General features: G+C 42.3%; 1 protein-coding gene across 2 annotated transcripts in view; it reads right to left on the minus strand.

Moving 5' to 3' along the window:
- SLAIN1 (SLAIN motif family member 1) overlaps positions 1 to 12,316 on the minus strand; it is a gene marked incomplete at its 5' end in the record, with an annotated part of 57,120 nt that extends 44,804 nt beyond the window's left edge. Inside the window, one exon of one of the 2 annotated variants that reach the window (XM_081083307.1) lies at positions 11,503 to 12,316. In XM_081083307.1, coding sequence (XP_080939433.1) covers positions 11,503 to 12,113 — 611 coding nt within the window. The remainder of the gene's footprint in view (positions 1 to 11,502) is intronic. The other variant, XM_081083306.1, reaches the window with a different exon arrangement.
- Between the last annotated feature and the right edge of the window lie 8,544 nt (positions 12,317 to 20,860).

The raw sequence follows: 20,860 nt of genomic DNA on the forward strand, positions 1-20,860 counted from the left end.
CCTTGACCGGAATCGAACCTGGTACCCTTGAGACCGCAGGCTACGCTTTATCCACTGAGCCAAACCGGATAGGGCAACATTTACACTTTAAATATAAACACGCAGGCTTAAAGGATAGAAAATTACAAAATCTACCCACAAAATAAGTCCAGACCCAGAAGTTTTCACCACTGAATTCTATCTAATACATAAAAAAGAATACCAATTCTTGACAAACGCAACAAAAAAAAAAGAGAAACACATCCTAACACATCTTATGACATCAGTTACTGATACTGAAACCAGACTCAGACCTTATAATGAAGGAAATTAAAGATCACTATCCCTCATGAACATTAGAAGCAAAAATTCTAAATAGTTTAGCAAATTGAGTTCAGCCATATATAAAAGGCATACTTCATCGTTACCAAGTAGGGTTTATCCCAGGAATGAAAGGTTGGCTTCCCAGTAAAACATAAATGTAACTTATCATATGCACTAAAATAGAAAAACCATAAAATAATCTCAAAGACTAAAGCATAATGCATCCATTTCTGACAAAAGCTCTCAGCTAGTTAGGAATAGAAGGAAACATCCTTGATCACATTAAACACGTGTACAGCATCTATAATGGTGAAGCACCATGAATGCTTTTCCCCTAATATTAGAACAAGATGAGGGCTGGCGGTTCTAGCCCAGCCGTGGGCAAACTACGGCCTGTGGGCCGGATCCGGCCCGTTTGAAATGAATAAAACTAAAAAAAAAAAAAAAAAAAAAAAAGACCGTACCCTTTCATGTAATGATGTTTACTTTGAATTTATATTAGTTCACACAAACACTCCATCCATGCTTTTGTTCCGGCCCTCCGGTCCAGTTTAAGAACCCATTGTGGCCCTCGAGTCAAAAAGTTTGCCCACCCCTGTCAGTGCAATCAGACAATAAATAAAAACAGTTACACTGGAAAGAAAGAAGTAAAACTGTCTACTCACAGATGACATGATTATCTATATTTAAAAATCTGAGGAATCTACACAAAAGGTACTAGAACTAATAAGGGAGTTTTCTAGCAAGACTGTAGGATACCACCAGATCAATGTATAAAAGTTAATTGTATTTCTATATAGTAGCAACAATCAGTATTTTTGAAATTTCACTTTCCACTACACTACCATAAAACACACACACACACACACACATACACAATGCCTAAGGATAAATCTGACAAAGGATGCCAAGACCTATACACTGAAAGCTACAAAATACTCTGAGATAAATTAAAGATATAAATAAATGGAGAGACAATAGTTATGGGTCAGGGCCTGGCCAGTGTAGCTCAGTTGGTTAGGCATCGGCCCATGCACCAAAAGGTTGCTGGTTCGATTCCCAGTCAGGACACATGCCTGAGTTTGGGCTCAAACCCCAGTGGGGGTTGTACAAGAGGCAACCGATGAATGTTTCACTTTCACATCTATTTCTCTCTGTCTCTCTGGCTCCCTCCCTCCCTCTCCCACTAAAAATCAATAAAATATTTATGGGTCAGAAGATTAAATATTAAGATGTCAATTATTCTTAAATTGAGCTATCTATTTAACACAAAATCCCAATCAAAATCTCAGAAGGCTTTTTGCACGAATGTCACAGCTGACTCTATAATTCACATGGAAATGCAAAGATCCCAGAATAGCTAAAATAACCTTTAGAAAATAACAAAGCTAGACAGCTACTGCTGACTGAGACTCATTACAAAGCTATAGTAATGAAGACAGTTTCAATGTAGCATGAAGATAAATAGATCAATGGACAATAAGAGATGGTCCAGGAACAGAGCTACACATAGGTGGAATGATGATTCTTGGCAAATTACAAAGACAATTCCATGCAGAAAAGATCATCTTTTGAACAAATGCTGTGGAACAAATGGATATCTATATGCAAAAATAAACTTTGATTGATACTTCCCACAATATCCAAAGTTAACACAAAACAGATGACAGACAAAAATGTAAAACCCGAAAATACAAAATTTTTAGAAGAAAACACAGGTGAAAGTCTTTGTATCCTTGGGTTGGCAAATATTTAATCTTAGATATAAATTCTTATACCGAAAGCATAATCCGTAAAAGAAAAAATTATCAATTAAACTTCAAAGTTAAAACTTTGCTCTTGGAAAAGATACTGTTAAAAGAACAAATGATGAACCATAGAGTGGAAGAAAATATTTACAAATCATATATCTGATTAAAAAAACTTGTATGTAGACTATATATAAGCAACCCAATTTTTAAAAATGGACAGAAGATTTGAGCAAACATTTCACCAAAGAAAATCTATGGATGGCAAACTGCAAATAGAAATTATGCTTGTCATTAGGGAAATGCAAACTAGAACAACAATGAGGTTGTTGCAAATGCAAACTAGAACTACTATACATCCATCAGATAGCTAAAATGAGTAAGACCAGTCACAGCAAATACTGATGATGTGGAACAACTGAAACTGATACACCGCTGGTAGAAATGTAAAATGGCACAACCACTTTGGAAAAGATTATGGCAGCTTCTTAAAAAGTTAACATACCTCTACTCTCCATTTCAGCCATTCAAACGTCATTAAGTATTTAGCCTATAAAGACATGAATGCATGTGTCCATAACAAAGACTTGCTTGTAATAGCCAAAAACTGAAAACAGCCGAAACCGGTTTGGCTCAGTGGACAGAGCGTTGGCCTGTGGACTGAAAGGTCCCAGGTTCGATTCCGGTCAAGGGCATGTACCTGGGTTGCGGGCACATCCCCAGTAGGAGATGTGCAGGAGGCGGCTGACCGATGTTTCTCTCTCATTGATGTTTCTAACTCTCTATCTCTCTCCCTTCCTCTCTGTTAAAAATCAATAAAATATATTAAAAAAAAAAAAACTGAAAACAACCCAACTGTTCATTAAAAGATGAACAGATGCCCTACCTGATTTGGCTCAGTGGATAGAGAGTCGGCCTGGGTACTGAAGGGTCCCAGGTTCAATTCTGGTCAAGGGCACATGCCCAGGTTGTGGGCTCAACCCTCAGTAGGGCACGTGCAAGAGGCAGCCAATGAATGATTCTCTCATATCACTGATGTTTCTACTTCTCTCTCCCACTCCCTCTCTGAAATCAATACAATATATTTTAAAAAGAGATAACTAGATAAACCGTTGTTATGTCCATACAATTGAATAGCTCTCACGATGAAAAAGAATGAACTATATATTTTGATTCAAGGAACAACACAGATGAATTTAAAAATAATTATTTTGATTGTGAAAAGCCAAACGAACACAAATAAATGAAAAAGAGTACATACTATGTGATTTCATGCCTCTAACAGTATAGGAAATGCAAACCAATCCAGACGGAAAGAAAACAGATCACTGGTTGCCTGGGTTGGAGAAGTGAGCAGGATCGGGAGAGAGGAAATACAAAAGGCCACAAAGAAACGGTGTGGGGCATTGCCACTTTTCGATTGTGGTGACAGTGTATGGGTGGACCACATATCGAAACCTATCAAATAGTGCATTTAAGTATATGCAGTTTACATTTCCCCTTCATTAAGCTTTTAAAATAAAAGTCATGAGATAGGAACTGTCCCTCAATATTCTTGAGACTTGAGACTCAAGTAGCCATCTACCACACAGGTGAGTCAGAGAGGAGCAGGTGCCACAGCCCTGACATAAATGAGCCCTGACTAAATTAGTCAAGTGAGAAACATCCTTATCTTTAGGTGGCTTTCAGTTAATAAAACATCCTCACTGCTTAATAAACCTACAAGTCATGTCACTGTCTGAACCTTTGCTTCTCCTCAAATCCTTCTCAGCTGCCATGTGAAGCTACTCTCTGAAGCACTTTCTGCCCATTACCTCTAGAATCACGAGGGGCAAAAGCTCATATCTTCTGCTACTAGGAAGTTTCCATCAACCAGCTTGCCTCAGAACTTCAGATACTCACACCATTTGTTTTTTTTTTTTTTGGTAGAGGTTTTTATTTTTTTTTTGGGGGGGGGGGTTGTTTTTTGTTTTTTTGTGTGTGTGTTTGGGTTTGTTTTGCTTGTAGGGGAACTCCACGGGAAGGTTTCCTTCACCTCTTAGAGCCTATGTTATATAGTTCTTTCGTTTCACCACACAGCCTCACAGCAAATTCAAAAGCAATGCTCACTTTCCACAGGCACATTTGATTACTATGTGACTCACACTGCCATATTTATTTATGGGAATTTCTGTCGTTCATACTCTATTTCCATCCATGCTATTTGTCTGACTCCTACCCTGAAGTTCATAGAACATAGATCATGTGACTGAGAGCAGGGAATTCAGTTGAAAGTCTGCATAAGGAATGACTGGAACCCAAGAGCCCCTACTCTACCCCACAACAGCCAGGCCCACCTCCGCCTTTCCATCACAACCTAAGACCAGAGGCTTACTATGTGGATAGGCTGGGCCAGAGAAGCTCTGACGTCAGGCACATCAAATTTAGTTTAAGGAGGGATGCAGAACCTTCCTGAAGCAGAGTATATAAATGAGAGTTAGAATCCTTTACATCCCTAGACCTGGACTGCCTTACTTATAACTTCCAGGAGTATGGAAGGTTTATGTCTCGAAAAATAGAAAAGCCCACAAGAAGACTCAAAGATACTGAACCTTGAACTGCTACCCACCCAATCACTTAGTAAAGTATACCAGTCAAAAAGCTCCACCCCTGCAGAATTTTAGATCAATTTCAACACCTCCTTTGGGTATGAACAGAAAACCAATGAGCCTGGCTTCTGGCTGAGCAGCCCTCCCCCTGTGGGAGGGCACTTACCACCAGGGGGAAGATCCTGCAATGAGCAGATCAGGCCAAAACAGGCTCTCTGACATCCCGAGGGGTTCCGGATTGTGAGAGGGTGCAGGCCAGGCCAAGGGACACCACTGGTGCATGATCGAGGCTGGGGAGGGACCGAGGGAGGGTTTCAGGGCAGATCCTGTCTGTCTCACTTAGTCCTGATTAGCCGGACCCCAGCAGCAAGCTAACCTACCGGTTGGAGCGTCTATCCCCTGGTGGTCAGTGCATGTCATAGTGACTGGTCAACCAGTCAACTGTCTGCCCCCTGGTGGTCAGTGCACATCATAGGGAGCAGTTGCATGGCCTTAGCATATCATTAGCATTATTATGCTTTGATTGGTTGAATGGACGACCGGACACTTAGCATATTAGGCTTTTATTATATAGGATCATCTGAGAGAAAATGTTGCATTCATAAAACAAAAACAGGATATTAAAAAGAAATAGTTTCTTTATTCTTGGAAAATGAAACTATTATATTCAGTAAGTCAGTTTGGAAAGGCAAGTTGAAGAAGTCTCCCAGAAGCAAAACAAAGACACAGATTTACAATGGAGATAAAATTAAATGGCTGCACCAGGTGGACCTAGACCTGATTACAAGTTCTAAAACACATGCACACGCACGCGCACACACACAGAGAAGGTTATGGGGGGAAAGAGAACATTTCTGAGGGCTAAAGGTAGGCCATTGAGTTACAGTGAAAGTACCACCAATGTCCAGTACAATAAATGAGTAAAGAGGCCCATACCAAGGTACAATGTGATATTATAGAAAGCTAGGGTTAAAGAAAGCTGGGGAAAAAAAGGTCAGGAAGGATTATATATCCAAACCACAGTGCACTTCAGTATCTAGAAAATAATAAAAATTAGAACAAAATGGAACAATGCCTTCACACATGAGGGGAAAACGATTGACTTTTAGTCTTTTATACGCAGCCCAATTATGAATCTTGTACGAGAAGAGAATAAAGACATTCTCAAATATGTAGGATTTCAAAGTGTACTTTTCATACATGTGCCCTTTCTCAGAAAGCTAATGGAGGCTGTGCCCCACCTGCGAGAATAAATGAAATAGGAAAATAATTTAAGAAATAGGAGATCCTATACAGGAATGAAACCTAAGGAATTTGCATGACAATAATAATGGGCACCCAGCCTAAGGAGCAAAGAGTAAAGACTGGAGCAATGGGCTTAAGAGTTCCAGAAGGATTGGCACTACAAAATACATTTTTTAAAATATATTTTTATTGATTTCAGAGAGGAAAGGAGAGGGAGAGATAGAAACATCAAGGATGAGAGAATCATTGATCGGCTGCCTCCTGTACCCCCCTTACTGGGGATCGAGCCCACAACCTGGGCATGTGCTCTTGACTAGAATCGAACCTGGGACCTTTCACTCCACAGGCCGACATTCTATCCACTGAGCCAAACTGCCTACATTTTTAAAGACAGGTTTAAAAGATTATCATATGTGTTTGGGCTTACTGAGGAATTTAATGGCTCCAGTAGTATTTGGATAATCATAATAGGTTAAAAAAAGTGAAGAGGAAAAAAGAGAGACCATTATTAACTCTTGGAGGAACAAAGGGATTAGAGACAATAAATGTAAGATACAATTAACAGGGTTCAGCTAATAACAGTTATAATCATAATACAGGCATTATAATGATGTAATACAAAAATAATAAAAAACATGAGAAGGGAAAGGAGATATGGTGGTTTGGGGGTGAGGGGAAGAGAGCTCCTTCCAAAACAAGTCTACAGATGTCTAAGTTCATATTGTATAAAGACTTGAGAAGTAAAGATCAAAAGAAACAGGTAGAAGAGTATAAAGTGATGCCCGTGTGAAGGACTCGAAGGCAGGAACGAGTAGAGGACTGCTGCTTTCTGTAATGAGCCTTGCTATAGGTGAGTTCTGAACTGTGTACATCCTATTGATTGTATTACTTTGATAAAACTTTTGAAGTACTGTGTAAATATATGGTATTAAGACAAATGATTATTTTCAGAGTTAGTCTCCAAACAAAGTAGCCCAGACAGCCTCAAGCCTACTCTTTCTATAGCTAAGGACTACAGCTGAATTCAAATAAAGAAGAAAAAAGGCAGAGAGATGCTGTAGCTACAAACTCCTTGAGTACAATATGTCTCTATAATTGGATAAATAAAGAAAAACCTGAATTTCTCCTAACTGGTCTAATCTTCTAAAGTCATTTTAAAAATTGCCTTATTCATTGTCATTACAATTCCAGCAACATTTTCAATATCCTATTTTGCCATCATTAATACAACATACCTCCTAGTTGAAACTACTCTTTCAACTTCTATTGTTTAATTGATGGTATAATTGAGTCTGGCAAGAATATTTGAAATGTCCCACTCTGGTTTTCTCTAACTTTACTTCAATAACTTCCAAAAGCACATGACTAGAAATTGATCCTTCTCATAAACTATCTTCTTTTCCATATATGACCCTAGACTTAATTCATGTGCTAACGCTGGGAGATCAGAAGTAACACAAAGCCCATCATAATGCTTCAAATAAAATACTACTACTGCCCAGAAAAAGTCTTTATTATTCTGAAGTAAATGGTTTGGTTCTAAAGTCATCCTTCTCCAGATAATACAAAAGCAATATCTATTTAACTATCTACTTATATCTATCAATCTGTAGATTGATATAGATATACTTATATCTATATTATATCTCACACACACACACACACACACACACACACACACACCTGTCTCTAAAAAGTAATATGTAATGATTTTCAAAGTAATTTTAAGAGACTTCAATCACAAGTTTTAAGGAAAGCTAAAACATCAGCACTAATAAGCAAAATCAATCCCTAGTCAAATTAAACAGTGTTCAATTAACAAGCACCTGGCTAGGGTCAAACTGATCAGCCATTGCAAAAGAAAGGTACTACCACACTAAGCTATAAAAGGATATATGACATCTAAATTTTAGTTACTGAACTGTCTTATAGCAGACTCTCTCCTCTCCATCCACAGTTAAGTCTAAACTTCTATTTCAGTGTCTCCCTGAAGTATTTCCAAGTTACTCATTTCAAAGACACATCAGCACATATTTCAGTCAACTCCTTTTGGCTCCTAGAAAATACTGCTGTTTTTCAATTAGCATTGTCAGAAAGTGAAGCACCCTCTGGTCTTTTCACTGAAAATCAATTATGGGAAAAAAACAAAAAACAGTTTAGGTGGTCTAATTTAGCCGTGCCATATGTATAGTGCAAGGTGTTCAACAGCTTTGATGAAAAATTGGCAAGGATTTTAGCCAGCTGTCTGAGGTCTTGGTGTTACACATGGAAGATGAATATTCATTCATTAAATTTTCTTCACTTTATATACATAACATTTTTTCCTTCTAGAATTATGAACTTTCCTCCTGTCCTTTCCAGTTGGACAAGGTTAAAATCCTTTTACACAAGCCTCAATATTGTGCTCATTACCACTCCACTAAAATAACGGCCCCGTTTTATGACTACATAGCATGTATTAGCTTGCATGTTTTTATTTTGGCATTTTCTGAATATAGACTTACCTTTCTGGGTGAGGTGTGCAAAAACTGACTTTCCCCAGTGCTACACTATCTTGAGAGAGCTCTGCTTTCCCACCTGTTTTCTCCAAGTTCATTTTGCTTTCAAACAGTAGAAATGGGGAGTTTTTCTAACTCTGACCATAATGCACAAATACATTTACTATTTCAACCCAGGTCGCACACATGTTAAACTAAAATAAGTTTACCCAAGACAAGTTTGTATTGTAAGATATAATGCACTCTGATTTTATATTCTACTGCACTTCATTTAAAAAAAAAATGCTGACAATCCACTAAACTGACTTTATAGCCCACTAATGGGTCACATCAAAGCTGAGTGAAATTCTCAATGGTTTAAACACTTCTGAATTTGTGAAAACAATCTGGATTGTGGTCTTAATTCTTTCAGTACATAACTGGAGGAGCTTACATAAGTCATTTCATTTAAGAACTTCAGTTCCTTAACAGTGAAATAAGGGAGCTGACACTATGGTATGGGACTATAATAACTGGACTTAAGAATTAAGGTTCTGGAACTACAATCAACTTTAATTTTCTGAGACATTTCATTCAAGCAGCACTGTGCTAAGATAACTAGGTGATATTATGGCAAAATTAAATATTTAAATTCAACTGAGATAAATATTTGAAGAAGTAAGACAACTGTTTTGTTTCAAATCTTTTCATCAAAATGAAAAACAAAACACATCATTCTTCTTACATTAAAATTTTGTGTTGTTTTGTTATAGATAGAAAATACATATAGGTTAAATAATCGTTTGGAAAAAAAACCCAAGTCGAGACCACAAAACAGGGACATACAGTTTGCAGTGATGACAGAACTTTAGAAAGCTTTGCAAGCATTAACAAATGAGTTAAACCCTGGCGATTATTTATTCATCAAAAAGCCCAAATATTAAAGTACAAAAATATCTCAATGCATAAATGCTATGATAGAAAGTTTCCTGTAAATCAGGTGACCTTAAAAAATGTTTACATCCATCCCACTAAGATTAATGATCCCTCCCTGTTTTTCCACCTGGGATTCTATTCCTAGGTTTGTTTTGAAGAAGATAGAGTACTCTATAAATACTATGCCATTTGTCTATAAAAACACTTGTAGTGTCAAGGCAAGATTTACCTATTCACCTATATACTTGAGGAGTAAATTAGTAAAACCTGCTACAATTTAAATTTGCTTCAAACCATCTAAAGAGCTGCTAGGCTAATCCACTAAGTAGGTGATTTTTTTAAAAGTTATTTCAATGCTATTTTGATTAAAAATAAACTACAAAAGGAAAGTCTAGCTATCAAGTACTAGCAATAGTTGGATGATAACTAATTATGGTAGAAATCCATTCAAAAGAGAAAATATTAAAAGCGTATTAGTTATGTACATACTACTACCAATCTAATAATCTAATATACTTATAAAATAGTAATAGCATAATAAGTTTTAAATGCTAATATTTTAAGGCACATAATTCATCCCCATCAAAAAATACAAACAAGTTCCCTTCCATGACTTAGGTACATATCTTCAGAAAAGGTCAAATGGGGACTAAATCAACCCAAAATAATATGAGAGTGGCATAAGGTCTTATAGTTAGTGATAGCCTAAGAACCACCAACAGAGCATTTTCCAGTACCATATTCAGGCTGAAACTGAGCTTACAGTACACTTGGGTTCCACAAAAATAAAGGTGCAGCTTCTAAAAAGAATGGCTTAAAGTTCCAGAAAGTAGCAAGTTGTCTTGATTTTACAGCTTGGAGCTACCACCAAAGAGTAAAGCACTGACAAGGAGGATGAATGCCTTACATATGAATATGCTCCATGCATTTTGGTTCTCGGAGGCAAACCAATTAGTGAGCGCACTTTACAGAGTTCTCACGTCAGAGTAAGGGAAAAGGAACAGCACGGTCCCCAAAAGAAAACCAGTAAGGTTCTCCATTTCCAAGTGCCTCCTGCGCAATCATGCAATAGGAAAACAAAGAAAGCCAGGGAAGCCCGGCTTGCAAAAGTAGGAAGGGCCTTAGATTTTAAAAAAACAAGATAAAAGAGGGATTGCAGCTCTTCTTCAGGCCACTGCTGTGTGGAGGAGAGCGCTGTTCATGTTCCCTGGCATGAACCTAAGGCCAACCCTATCCTAAACTTCTACTCACCTGACCGTACCCCACCACCTCTAGTGACTGAAGAAAGCATGTTCGTATTACTCCGTGAGCAAGTAGCGTGAAAAACAATAAAAGAATTAGAACCCCTCCAAAGTGGCTCACTGATGGAAAGCAGAAAGAGCTAACCAGATTTCAACTGAAAAATAAATTCTGCCAGCCTCACATTTTTTTGGTAACTTAAAAGTTTCTGAAAAATAAAAAATAAGTTCCTCTAATCTCACTTTTCTTCAATCAACAGTTTAATTTTAAAAATTAAAGAAAGTCCCTTGGTTGCTAGGCAATAAAGTGTCTTCAAACTGCCCACTCCATTCCCTAATAAGCCCCCATTTTTTACAACATGATTGATAGGATAGGAAATCCACCTTTTAAAAAAACAAAGTCAGTCTCTGAAATGAGGCGCTACCAAAGAAAACGCAGGGAATGGACGTAGGGCTGCACAACTGAGTGCAGGGGCACTCTGTGAGGAGAGCTCCATCGCGAAGCAGCCTGGCACACACGGGAGGAGGGACCACGCGAGCCCCATCCAGCCTTCGTGTGGGCAGAACAGAAACAGTCACAGGCTGAGGCCAACCCCTCCCCATCCCCCGTCACTACCGAAAAAAGACTGGGAAAAGGAGCAAGCCCGAGTAACAAAAGGACAAAATAGCATGGGTTTTTCAATGAACGCGAATGAGGAGCTTGGGACCCAAAAATCAGCAGAGACCAGAATGCAAGGAGATGGAGGGGCCCGTTCATCCCCTTCTGCATGGCGGGAGCTCGTGGAAGGAAGCAGGTTTCCGCCCTCAAGTTAAGCCTCCTTTCAGCGCCCAACTTGGCACCTGCCAGGCCACCACGTCCGGGGGCCCTGGCAAGCCCGCCCGCCCCCCTCTTGCAGCCCACGCCCTCCCCGCCTTCCGGGGCCTCGGAGGCCAGGGTCCTGGGGCAGGGAGCGGAGCTCGGCAATACCAGGTGTAGTCGTCCTCGGTCCGCCAGGCTGCCAGGCTCTCCAGGTCCAGCGGCTCCACCTCGTCCAGCAGCGTGGGGGGCGGTGAGGGCGGCGCAGGGGGTACCCCGGGAGGCGTCCCCGCGCCCCCCGGCTCCGGCCCGCTGCCGCCCGCGCCGAAGAAGCCCGCGGCCGGCTTGAAGTAGACGAAGGACGCCTCGGGGGGCTGCGCCAGGCTGCAGAGCAGGGAGGGCGCGGGGCTGGGCAGACAGTAGGTCCCCGGGAAAGCGGGGCTGGTGCCGCCGCTCCCACCGCCGCCGCCACCGGCGCCCAGCGCCAGCCCGAGCCCCAGGCCCCCCGAGGCGGCGGCGGTGGTGGCCGGGGGGCTCCGGGGACCCAACGGGCTGCAGGCCCCGGCGGGGGGCGGCGCGGCGGGCTGCGGCGGCGGCAGCAGCAGCAGGTGCGGGGCGGCGGCCGCGCTGGCCGCGCGGCTCCGCAGCTGCTCGTTCTGCTTCTCCAGCTTGCGCACCAGCTCCTGCAGCTTCTTCACCTCCAGCTCCGCGTTCACCACCGGCCCGGAGCCCGCTCCGGAGCCGCCCCCCGCCGAGGCGCATTTCACCTGCTCCGCCATCATCCTGGGCCCCGTGGGCGCCGCGGCTGCCGGCGGATGCGCACCGTCGTGCCGGCTCCTCCGGCCGCGGGGAGGCTACGGCTCCTTCCCTGCTTCCCCGGCCGGGAGGGCCGACCGCGCTGGGGCTGAGGTTGCGGCTGAGTCGGATGCTCGCATCAGCACCGGGCCCCAGCCCCGGGCCGAGGCAGCCTCCGCCGAGCTGCTCTGCACATGCTCAGAGCGTCTCTCCAGTCCCCTGGGCGCCCGCGCGGCTCCGGGTTTTAGTCGCGGCCCCAGGGTGGGGTGGGGCGCGGGCACCGGTGGGCGGGGCCTGGGTGGAGGACCGGCCTGGGGTGCGAGGCCTCAAAGGGGCGGGGCCTCTGCTCCGCCCAGGCTACCTAATCCCAGGTGCCTGATTGGACCTTGACGGAACTTTCCCGCCAGAGGCACGTCCTCCCGCCCTGGGAGGAGGGCGCAGTACGAGCCTCCCCAAGCCGGGGGCGGGGTCCCAAAGAATCCGCTGCTGCAGGTGCGAGCGCTTAGAGGCGTGCACCTTGCGCCCTCTGGTTTGCTACCTTCCAAAAACACTGTTAGGCTTCGCGACAGGATCTGCTGGCCACTAGCTAATGAAACCCGTAGAAGATCAAAAGGCAAGGGAATGCTACCCTCAGAACCGAAAAGTAAATACAGGGAACAGAAAGGCTTTGAAACGATGCTGTCAATCCACTCACGGGTGGGTACAGAAGCAAAATGGTGGGAGAGGGGCGTCCGAGGAGAGAGATCCCCTCACTAGGAGAGGGGGAGTGGCCAACTGCTAAAGAGAGAAATGTTCACTTCAGTTCATTCAAAAACAGTCTAATTTGAACTATTCTATTACCACCAAAGTTTGCCCCGATAAAACGATCGTTTTTCCATATCATATATATTCATACATTCATTAAACAAAAAACAGCACCCACTCTGCGCCTGACACCTTTGTAAGACTTGGCCATGCAAGCAGTGAGTAAAACAGATGAAAGTCATTATGCAAGACACATGAGTAAAATTGGGTAGCACTCCACCTGTTCAGTAATTTACAAGCTATTAAGGTCAGACTTGCTGGGGGACAGAAAGAAAAACAGAAAACCTCAGAACTCTACCCTTAACTCACCTGTTTCTTACATCTTGTGGAAAACATCCGCAAACCTGCTTTAAGACGAGGAAGGAGAGGCTTTAAACGCAGGAGAATTGACTCCAGTTTTCTTCAATTACTATTGACTTAGCATTTTAAACGTCTCATACAATCAGACAGAAGTCATAGGTTTTATTCTGAGAAAAGTCCCCACAACTGGTCCTCATCCTCTGATATCTTGTGAAGGGCTGACTCAGGGACTTTACACACCGATCTGTGTGACAATGTACCACATGGCTCTGGAACACAAACACATTGTATTGGTTGGTCTTAGATGTGGCTCTGTGCCTACCTGCTCAGAAAAACACTTGTGTCTTCTCGGTTGTCAAACTCTATCTCTAGCTTCTGTGTGAAGTGGGTGTTCCGTACTTAACTTGCTTGGTGAGAGCTTCAATAAATTAGATAAATGTGTGTGTATAATTACCCGGAACCTTCCTTCCAGCTGGCTACATCACCACCAAACCACCTGTATCACCCATCACCTTTCCAAGTTTCGGTTTATCTTCTGGATATTGTGGTTATGACTAAAACCTGGAGAAGTGGAGTAAGACTACTGAAAAGTCCGAAGTAAAGAATCTATTGAAGGATTTTTTTCCGCATGCTCAGTGGCAGATGCTGGTAGCAGTATCCCTGCAACACAAAGAAAGGGAGACGACAGACACAATGAGAACAAAGAGCTGCTGAGTTCCACATTAGAAAGGAAATTGGGAATAGGCACAGGCTAGTGAAGACAACAAGAATTAACATGTAAAGAAAAGCAGTCACTCTAGTGCAAAAGGTATACACTAGAGGAGAGGAATGAACAGCCGGTTCCTCCCCCATGCACCCCGTATGGTCTATAGAATACATCCAAACAACCAGTAGTCAAGCTTTAGAACTGTGTTTTCTAAGTAACACTTATTATAAAAGTCTTTGTTTCTTAAAAAGAATGCATTCATTGAAATTTAGACCTAAAAGAGAGATTAAAACATTCTGGCCTAAATTTCTATTCTGCAAATAGAAATGTGCCCTCTTCCTGTTTTAAAAGTGTGAAGTGATTTGTGTCTAGAGAAATTTTAAATCATTTCTTTCCTTCCTCTTTTTACCCCTTCTGTGAATTACACATGTATACACACCAGAGGCATGAAAAATGCATACTGGTTTTAAGTTGGTATCCCCAGGATGCCAGTATCTTTAACACGTACATAATTAAAAGAGGTTGATGGTGTCAAGGTTTTAATTAATCAGACTTGATTTTTTTATTTTGATGCAAATGTGTAGGCTTTGTGTTTTGAAAGAAATTTCACACATAGTTGCTCGATTTTAATTTTTTCCATTTTAAATGAAATACACAAGGTGATTTCAGAGGTTTACAAAGAAGATATGAAAAATATCTATGTCTCATTAAAAATGTCATGCCTTACAGATATGTTTGAAGCACCATAAGCTGATCAGAAACATCCATATGCCACGTGTTCTTTCAAGAGAGAAAGTAAACTTATTTTGACTTGTAGTTTTCACATCCATCTCTAATGATCTATGGACATCCAACTGATGCAGAGACAGAATTGCAAAAGAGCATAGTTTCTTCTTGAATTTGTAAATTGAATTCTCCAAGGAAACCTAGGAACAGCTGATTATTTATTATCCCCGTTTTATAGATGACCTTACAAGGTTAGGTTACTTGCCCAAGTTAAATCATGAAAATGACAATCCACAGCATTTTCTAGTGGTCCAACCCCTCCTTTCCTTATATCATCGTCTTAGAGTACAGTTCCTCTCAGAGTAAGCGCCGTGTTTGAAAAGTGCATTTTCAATCAGTACAGTGGACATACCTTAATATGAGCATCACATTCATTCAAGTTGATAGATCCAGTGACTGCAAGAGAGAGTCACCGAATGTGTTAAACTGAGATCAAAGGTCCCTGACTGTGTTTTCATGTGGATTCAGCCCAGACTACAGTGTTTGCTTTTTTTTTTTTTTTTTTTTTTGGCATCTTAATGGACATTCCTGTTTATTCACACATAATAGTCTTGAATGCTGTGACATCCCGCTGCCATTGTGCAGTGCCTAGCACAGTGTTTAGCACATAACAAAGAAACATTGAAATAGGTTTTTGAAGAATAGATGAATATCCAAGTTCTAGTTGAAATTTAGACAAGAACCTAATTATTTCCATAAAACTCATTTACCAAATGGTAACAACCCAGGAGGATCAAAAGGCTTTTTACAGACCCCATAATAATCAATTATTTCTCATCTCACCCAGTTAAAAGGTAGAAAAACACATGCATCTACTAGTAATTAGTGCATTTTCTTGTAAGGGGATAATGCAGAGAGAAAACAAAAGAAAGCATGACGCCAGAATTTGTGTAAATACAGGCATTCCTCATTTTATGTGCTTTGCTTTATTGCACTCCACAGATGTTGCTTTGCTTTTTTTCTTTCTTTCTTTCTTTCTTTCTTTCTTTCTTTCTTTCTTTCTTTCTTTCTTTTTTTACTGAAAGCATGGTTACGTGTCGCTTCATTGTTGTGGCCTGGAACTGAACGCGCAATCAATATCTCTGGGGCAAGGCTCTAGTCCCCCTCTGTTCTGACACCACTCTACTACCCATGTAATTATATCCTACAAAGTCACATGCAGTAGTAGTTATAATAATAATAGTAATAATAACAATTCTGTTTATTTGGCAAGCTATACTTGTCGGAGCCCTTTATAATAAACAGTTATTACATGTCTATTACATTCAAGTCACAAAGCTAGATGGTATTTTAAGAGTGAGTAAAACAGTGTCTCTGCCACCAAGACCTTATCTGGCTGGAGAAAAAGAGCATATGAGAAACTAACTATAGTACAAGACTCAGTGTGATAAGGATCATGATGAAAACAACAGGGAGCAGACTGACCGCTGTCAGAGGGGAGGGCGGTTGAGGGGGGTGGAACCCCACATACAGCAGCATGGTGATTGCCAGAGGGGGAGGGGCCAAAGGGGAGATAAAGGGTGGTGGAAAGAGACTTGACTTTGGGTGGTGAGCGCATGATGAGGTATATAGATGATGTGTTATGGAATTGTACACTTGAAACCTGTATGGTCTTATTAACCTATGTAACCCCAATAAATTCAATGTTTTGAAAAAGATAATTAAAAAGGAAAATACAAGCTGAAACTGGTTTGGCTCAGTGGATAGAGCCTCGGCCTGCAGACTGAAAGGTCCCAGGTTCGATTCCGGTCAAGGGCATGTACCTGGGTTGCGGGCACATCCCCAGTGGGAGATGTGCAGGAGGCAGCTGATCGATGTTTCTCTCTCATCGATGTTTCTAACTCTCTATCTCTCTCCCTTCCTCTCTGTAAAAAATCAATAAATATATTTTTTAAAAAAGGAAAATACAAGTTAACAGCATCAGGAATGCCCAAGAAGGAACAATTAATTTGGGGAGGACTTCCTGTAGAAAGCATACGAATTTCATCTGGATCTCTTTATCCTGCTGCGAGCCTTTGGGGCAAGTGTGGTGGTCACCATTAGATAGGCTACAGAATATATTAAGCAAGGATAGAACTAGGATACAGCACCTAGTTCTAATTCCTAGCTAGTATTATTTCCTCTGTGGTCAAATCGCTTTGTTTTTATCCACTGCTACTCCCATTAAAATGAAATTTTTACAGTTTATCTTTATAGTAGCTGTTGGTGCTTAGTAAATGCCAGCAATTATTCTAAGCCTATTACTCATATTAACTAATTTAATCATCAAACAACCCTTTGAGGTAGTTTCTATTGTTATCCTTATTTTATAAATGAAGAAATGGAGGCAGAGACAGGTCAAACAGTCTGCCCAAAGTTACCCAGCCAGTAAGGGGCAGAGCCCGGATTTGAAGCTAGGCAGCCTGGACTCAGAGTTCAAGCTCATAAATTACAATATCTCTTTTCTGGTCTTAGGCAGCACCCAGCAAAATACCCTGCTCTGGTCTTAGTGACTTATCAATAAAAGCTATTAACTAATGCAAAATCAATAGTCAGGAATGCCTGGAACAAAGTCTGATTCATTAGCAAGCAAATATTATTGAAACTTTAAAAGTCACCAAGCACAGATTAGAAAACAGTACGTTTCCAAGATCAACAAAGTTGCCAGGGCTGGAACAACATTACAATGGCTATTCATTCAATACTTATTTCTGCTCAGATGACAAAAGAGCATAAACCATCACTTCTTTGTTTTGCATTTCTAGCCATTTGGATTCTTCAAATGCCAGTAACCTCTCTCACAGCCTATGTCCGGCCTGAACAGATCCCAAAATGGTTTTGGAGGTATTTTAAAATTTAAAAATGTAATAAATAAATTCAGAAAGGTTTTCAAAACCTGAAACATTTTTTACCCAAAATAGATAGACATTTTTTAACAGTAAGCATGTGAGATTGCTTAAATCTGGAAGAATAACCTCATACTTAAAAGTACCTTTATTTTATTTTTTTTAATTTCCTCAAAGAGAAAAGTGAGTCTGGTATGACTTGAGTCTTGCCAGAAAAAAATCGGTAATTTAAACTGCCATCACACTTGGGGTCTCCTCTAGATCTTTCGAAAGTATTTGGATTTAGGACAATCTATTTTCTTGTTTTCCCCAAATATTTTATCATAAATGCCAATGTGGTAGAGTTTTCTTTCTTCAATTCAAAGAATTTTCTTTGATCATTTCCAGAGCTTTAGTAAAACTCCCTTGCAAAAAATTGCAATCACCCTGGAGTGTTTACAAACCAAAGTCAGAAGTCATTTGAAAGTCTGTGTGACAGGACAGTGCAAGGAGCCTTCCTATGACAACGGGTCCTTCAGTTCTCCTTCAAGGGGCCAGCACAGTTGGCAAAGCCATGACTGTTAGAATCTCAGTTAATGGCACTGGAAGGCAGCGTACAGAGAATAGTGCAGCATTCTCATGGGCAAGTCATCATATCTAGAAGTCATAAGCCAGCCTCAAAGAAGTTGCCGCAAGTTTATTCAAAACAAATCGTCAGTGGGTACCTCATCATAGTCTGTGCACATAATTAATTTTCAGAAAAGAATGATAATTCTATCGTAAAGGAGTGATCTGTGTTTTCAACTGTAATATCTTGTTCTAGATCCTTCACAGAAACAATGATTATAATTGTGTCACAAAAGGATTTGTCATAATGATTACAGTTAGGTTCTTATTTCTTATCTTTGGAGATATTTTTCTTGTTTGTTTTCCGAAAGGAAGATATGTGTCAACTAGCAGAAAATGCTTTTATTAAAGACTAGGGGCCCGGTGCACAAAAATTTGTGCACTCGGGGGGGAGGGGGAGTCCCTCAGCCCAGCCTGTGCCCTCTCGCAGTCTGGGACTCCTTGGGAGATAAAGACCTGCTGGCTTAGGCCTGCTCCCGGGTGGCAGAGGGCAGGCCCAATCCCTAGGTGCAGCCCCTGGTCCGGCTCAGAGCAGGGCCGATTGGGGAGTTGGGGCGCCGCCCCCTGTCATGCACAGAGCAGGGCGGATTGGGAGGTTGCGATGCCACCCTCAGTCATGCTTAGGGTAGGGCCGATTGGGGGGTTGGGGCACCGCCCCCTGTCACACTCAAGGCAGGGTCAATGGGGAGGTTGCTGCACCACCCCCTGTCATGCACAGAGCAGGGCCAATCCGGGGGTTGGGGCGCTGCCCCCTGTCACGCACAGAGCAGGGCCCATCAGGGGGTTGGGGAGCTCCCCCCTGTCACGCACAGAGCAGGGTGGATCAGGGGGTTGGGGCGCTGCCCTCTATCACCCACAGAGCAGGGCCGATCAGGGGGTTGGGGCGCTGCCATTCTCACACTCAGGGCAGGGCCGATGGGGAGGTTATGGCTCTACCCTGTCACACACAGAGCAGGGCCCGTGGGGTGGGTGGGTTGGGGCGCCGCACTCTGTCACACACAGAGACGCAGGGCGATCAGGAGGTTGGGGAGCTTCCCCCTATCAGGCACAGAGCAGGGCCTATAGGAAGGTTGTGGCCCCGCCCCCTGTCACACACAGAGCCGCAGGGCGATCAGGGTGTTTGAGCGCTGGCCCCTGTCACGCTGATCCTGGTGCCGGGAGACCTCGCGGCTCCGCTGATCCCAGTGCTGGGAGGCATATTACCCTTTTACTATATAGAATAGAGGCCTGGTGCATGGGTGGGGGCTGGCTGGTTTGCCCTGAAGGGTGTCCCAGATCAGGGTGGGGGTCCCCACTGGGGTGCCTGGCCAGCCTGGATGAGGGGATGATGGCTGTTTGCAGCTGGTCACACACCCTTCAGGGTGGGGGTCCCCACTGGGGTGCCTGGCCAGTCTGGGTGAGGGGCTGAGGGCTGTTTTCAGGCTGGTGGGTGATGGAAGCTCCCAACTGCTCCTTTTTTTCTTTTTTCTTTTTTTATTCTGAGCCAGCTTTAGCTCTGAGGCTCCAGCTCTTAGGCCTCCGCTCCTGAAAACAGGTATCTGGTTTGTTAAGGTTCTACAATCGAAACTCTGTATCAACTCCAGGTCTGAGATCCCGGCTAGCTCAAAGCTGGTTTCTGGGGTTTTGTTTAGCTTCTATTTTTGTAACTATGTTTCAAACTGCCAGCTCAGAGGCCTGCAGCAGCAGGCGGGGAACGTTGGAATCCTCCGTCACTGAAGCAAGCAAGCCTCATGTTAGTTTTAAGCTGCCTGGCTGCCAGCCGCCATCTTGGCTGGCAGTTAATTTGCATATCGCCCTGATTAGCCAATGGGAAGGGTAGTGGTCGTACGCCAATTACCATGTTTCTCTTTTATTAGATAGAATATGGTGGCTTTCACCAAAACAGAATGCAAAAGCTTCAAAGATGAATAAACTCTGGTAACTAAGGAAGTGTCAAATAGACAGGAGGGGGGAAATTAACTCCTAGGAGAGTTTTCCAGCTTTCGAACCAGCTTAAAGCCTGTTTTCAGACTCGGAGCTTTATTTGATTGTATTTGTAAGCATTTTTTATTAGTCTGTGGAAAACAGTGTCTGGAAGTTCCCAGGTGCTACTAATGAACTGGAGGCAGAAAAAAACAAAAACAATAAAACATGATTTTAAAAGATCAGGCTCATTAGATGATTAGGCCAAGAGATTGCAGATGCATCTCTAAAAATAAAAAAAATCTATAATAACGTATCTTGGAGAAGACAGAAATCCAGGTAATAACTGTGGATACCTAACTTGGAAACGAGATGGTGGCATTCCGTCACCATGAAGATGCAGTGCTCATGTGGACAAACAGGAAGACAGAGCTGGCTTGGGAGACTGTCATCCTTCCTCAGGTTCGTAGGCTCAGGGTGGCTCCATCTCCCTGCTTCCCTAATTGCCAGGGTAAGAACAAAAGGTCTGACCAACTGAGTACTAACTTATAAAGTCCCTGGCACAAAATCCTTCTACTCATTGCATTGAGCAAAGCAAGTCATTGGCTACACATAACTTCAAAGCAGCATATGACCAGAAGAATAAGAAATATTTAGTGTTGGCACTGCCTACTAAATATACTTCTATGTGAACTATTTCTGCTACTATATAAAGGGTAAGATTTACCTTAAAGATTTTGGCTGAGCCCTGGGTGGTTTTTCTCAATGGATAGAGTGTTGGCCTGCCAACTGAAGGGTCCCGGGT

The sequence above is a fragment of the Myotis nattereri genome, assembly GCF_964212035.1.
Source record: "Myotis nattereri genome assembly, chromosome: 2".
Taxonomy (NCBI): Eukaryota; Metazoa; Chordata; class Mammalia; order Chiroptera; family Vespertilionidae; genus Myotis; species Myotis nattereri.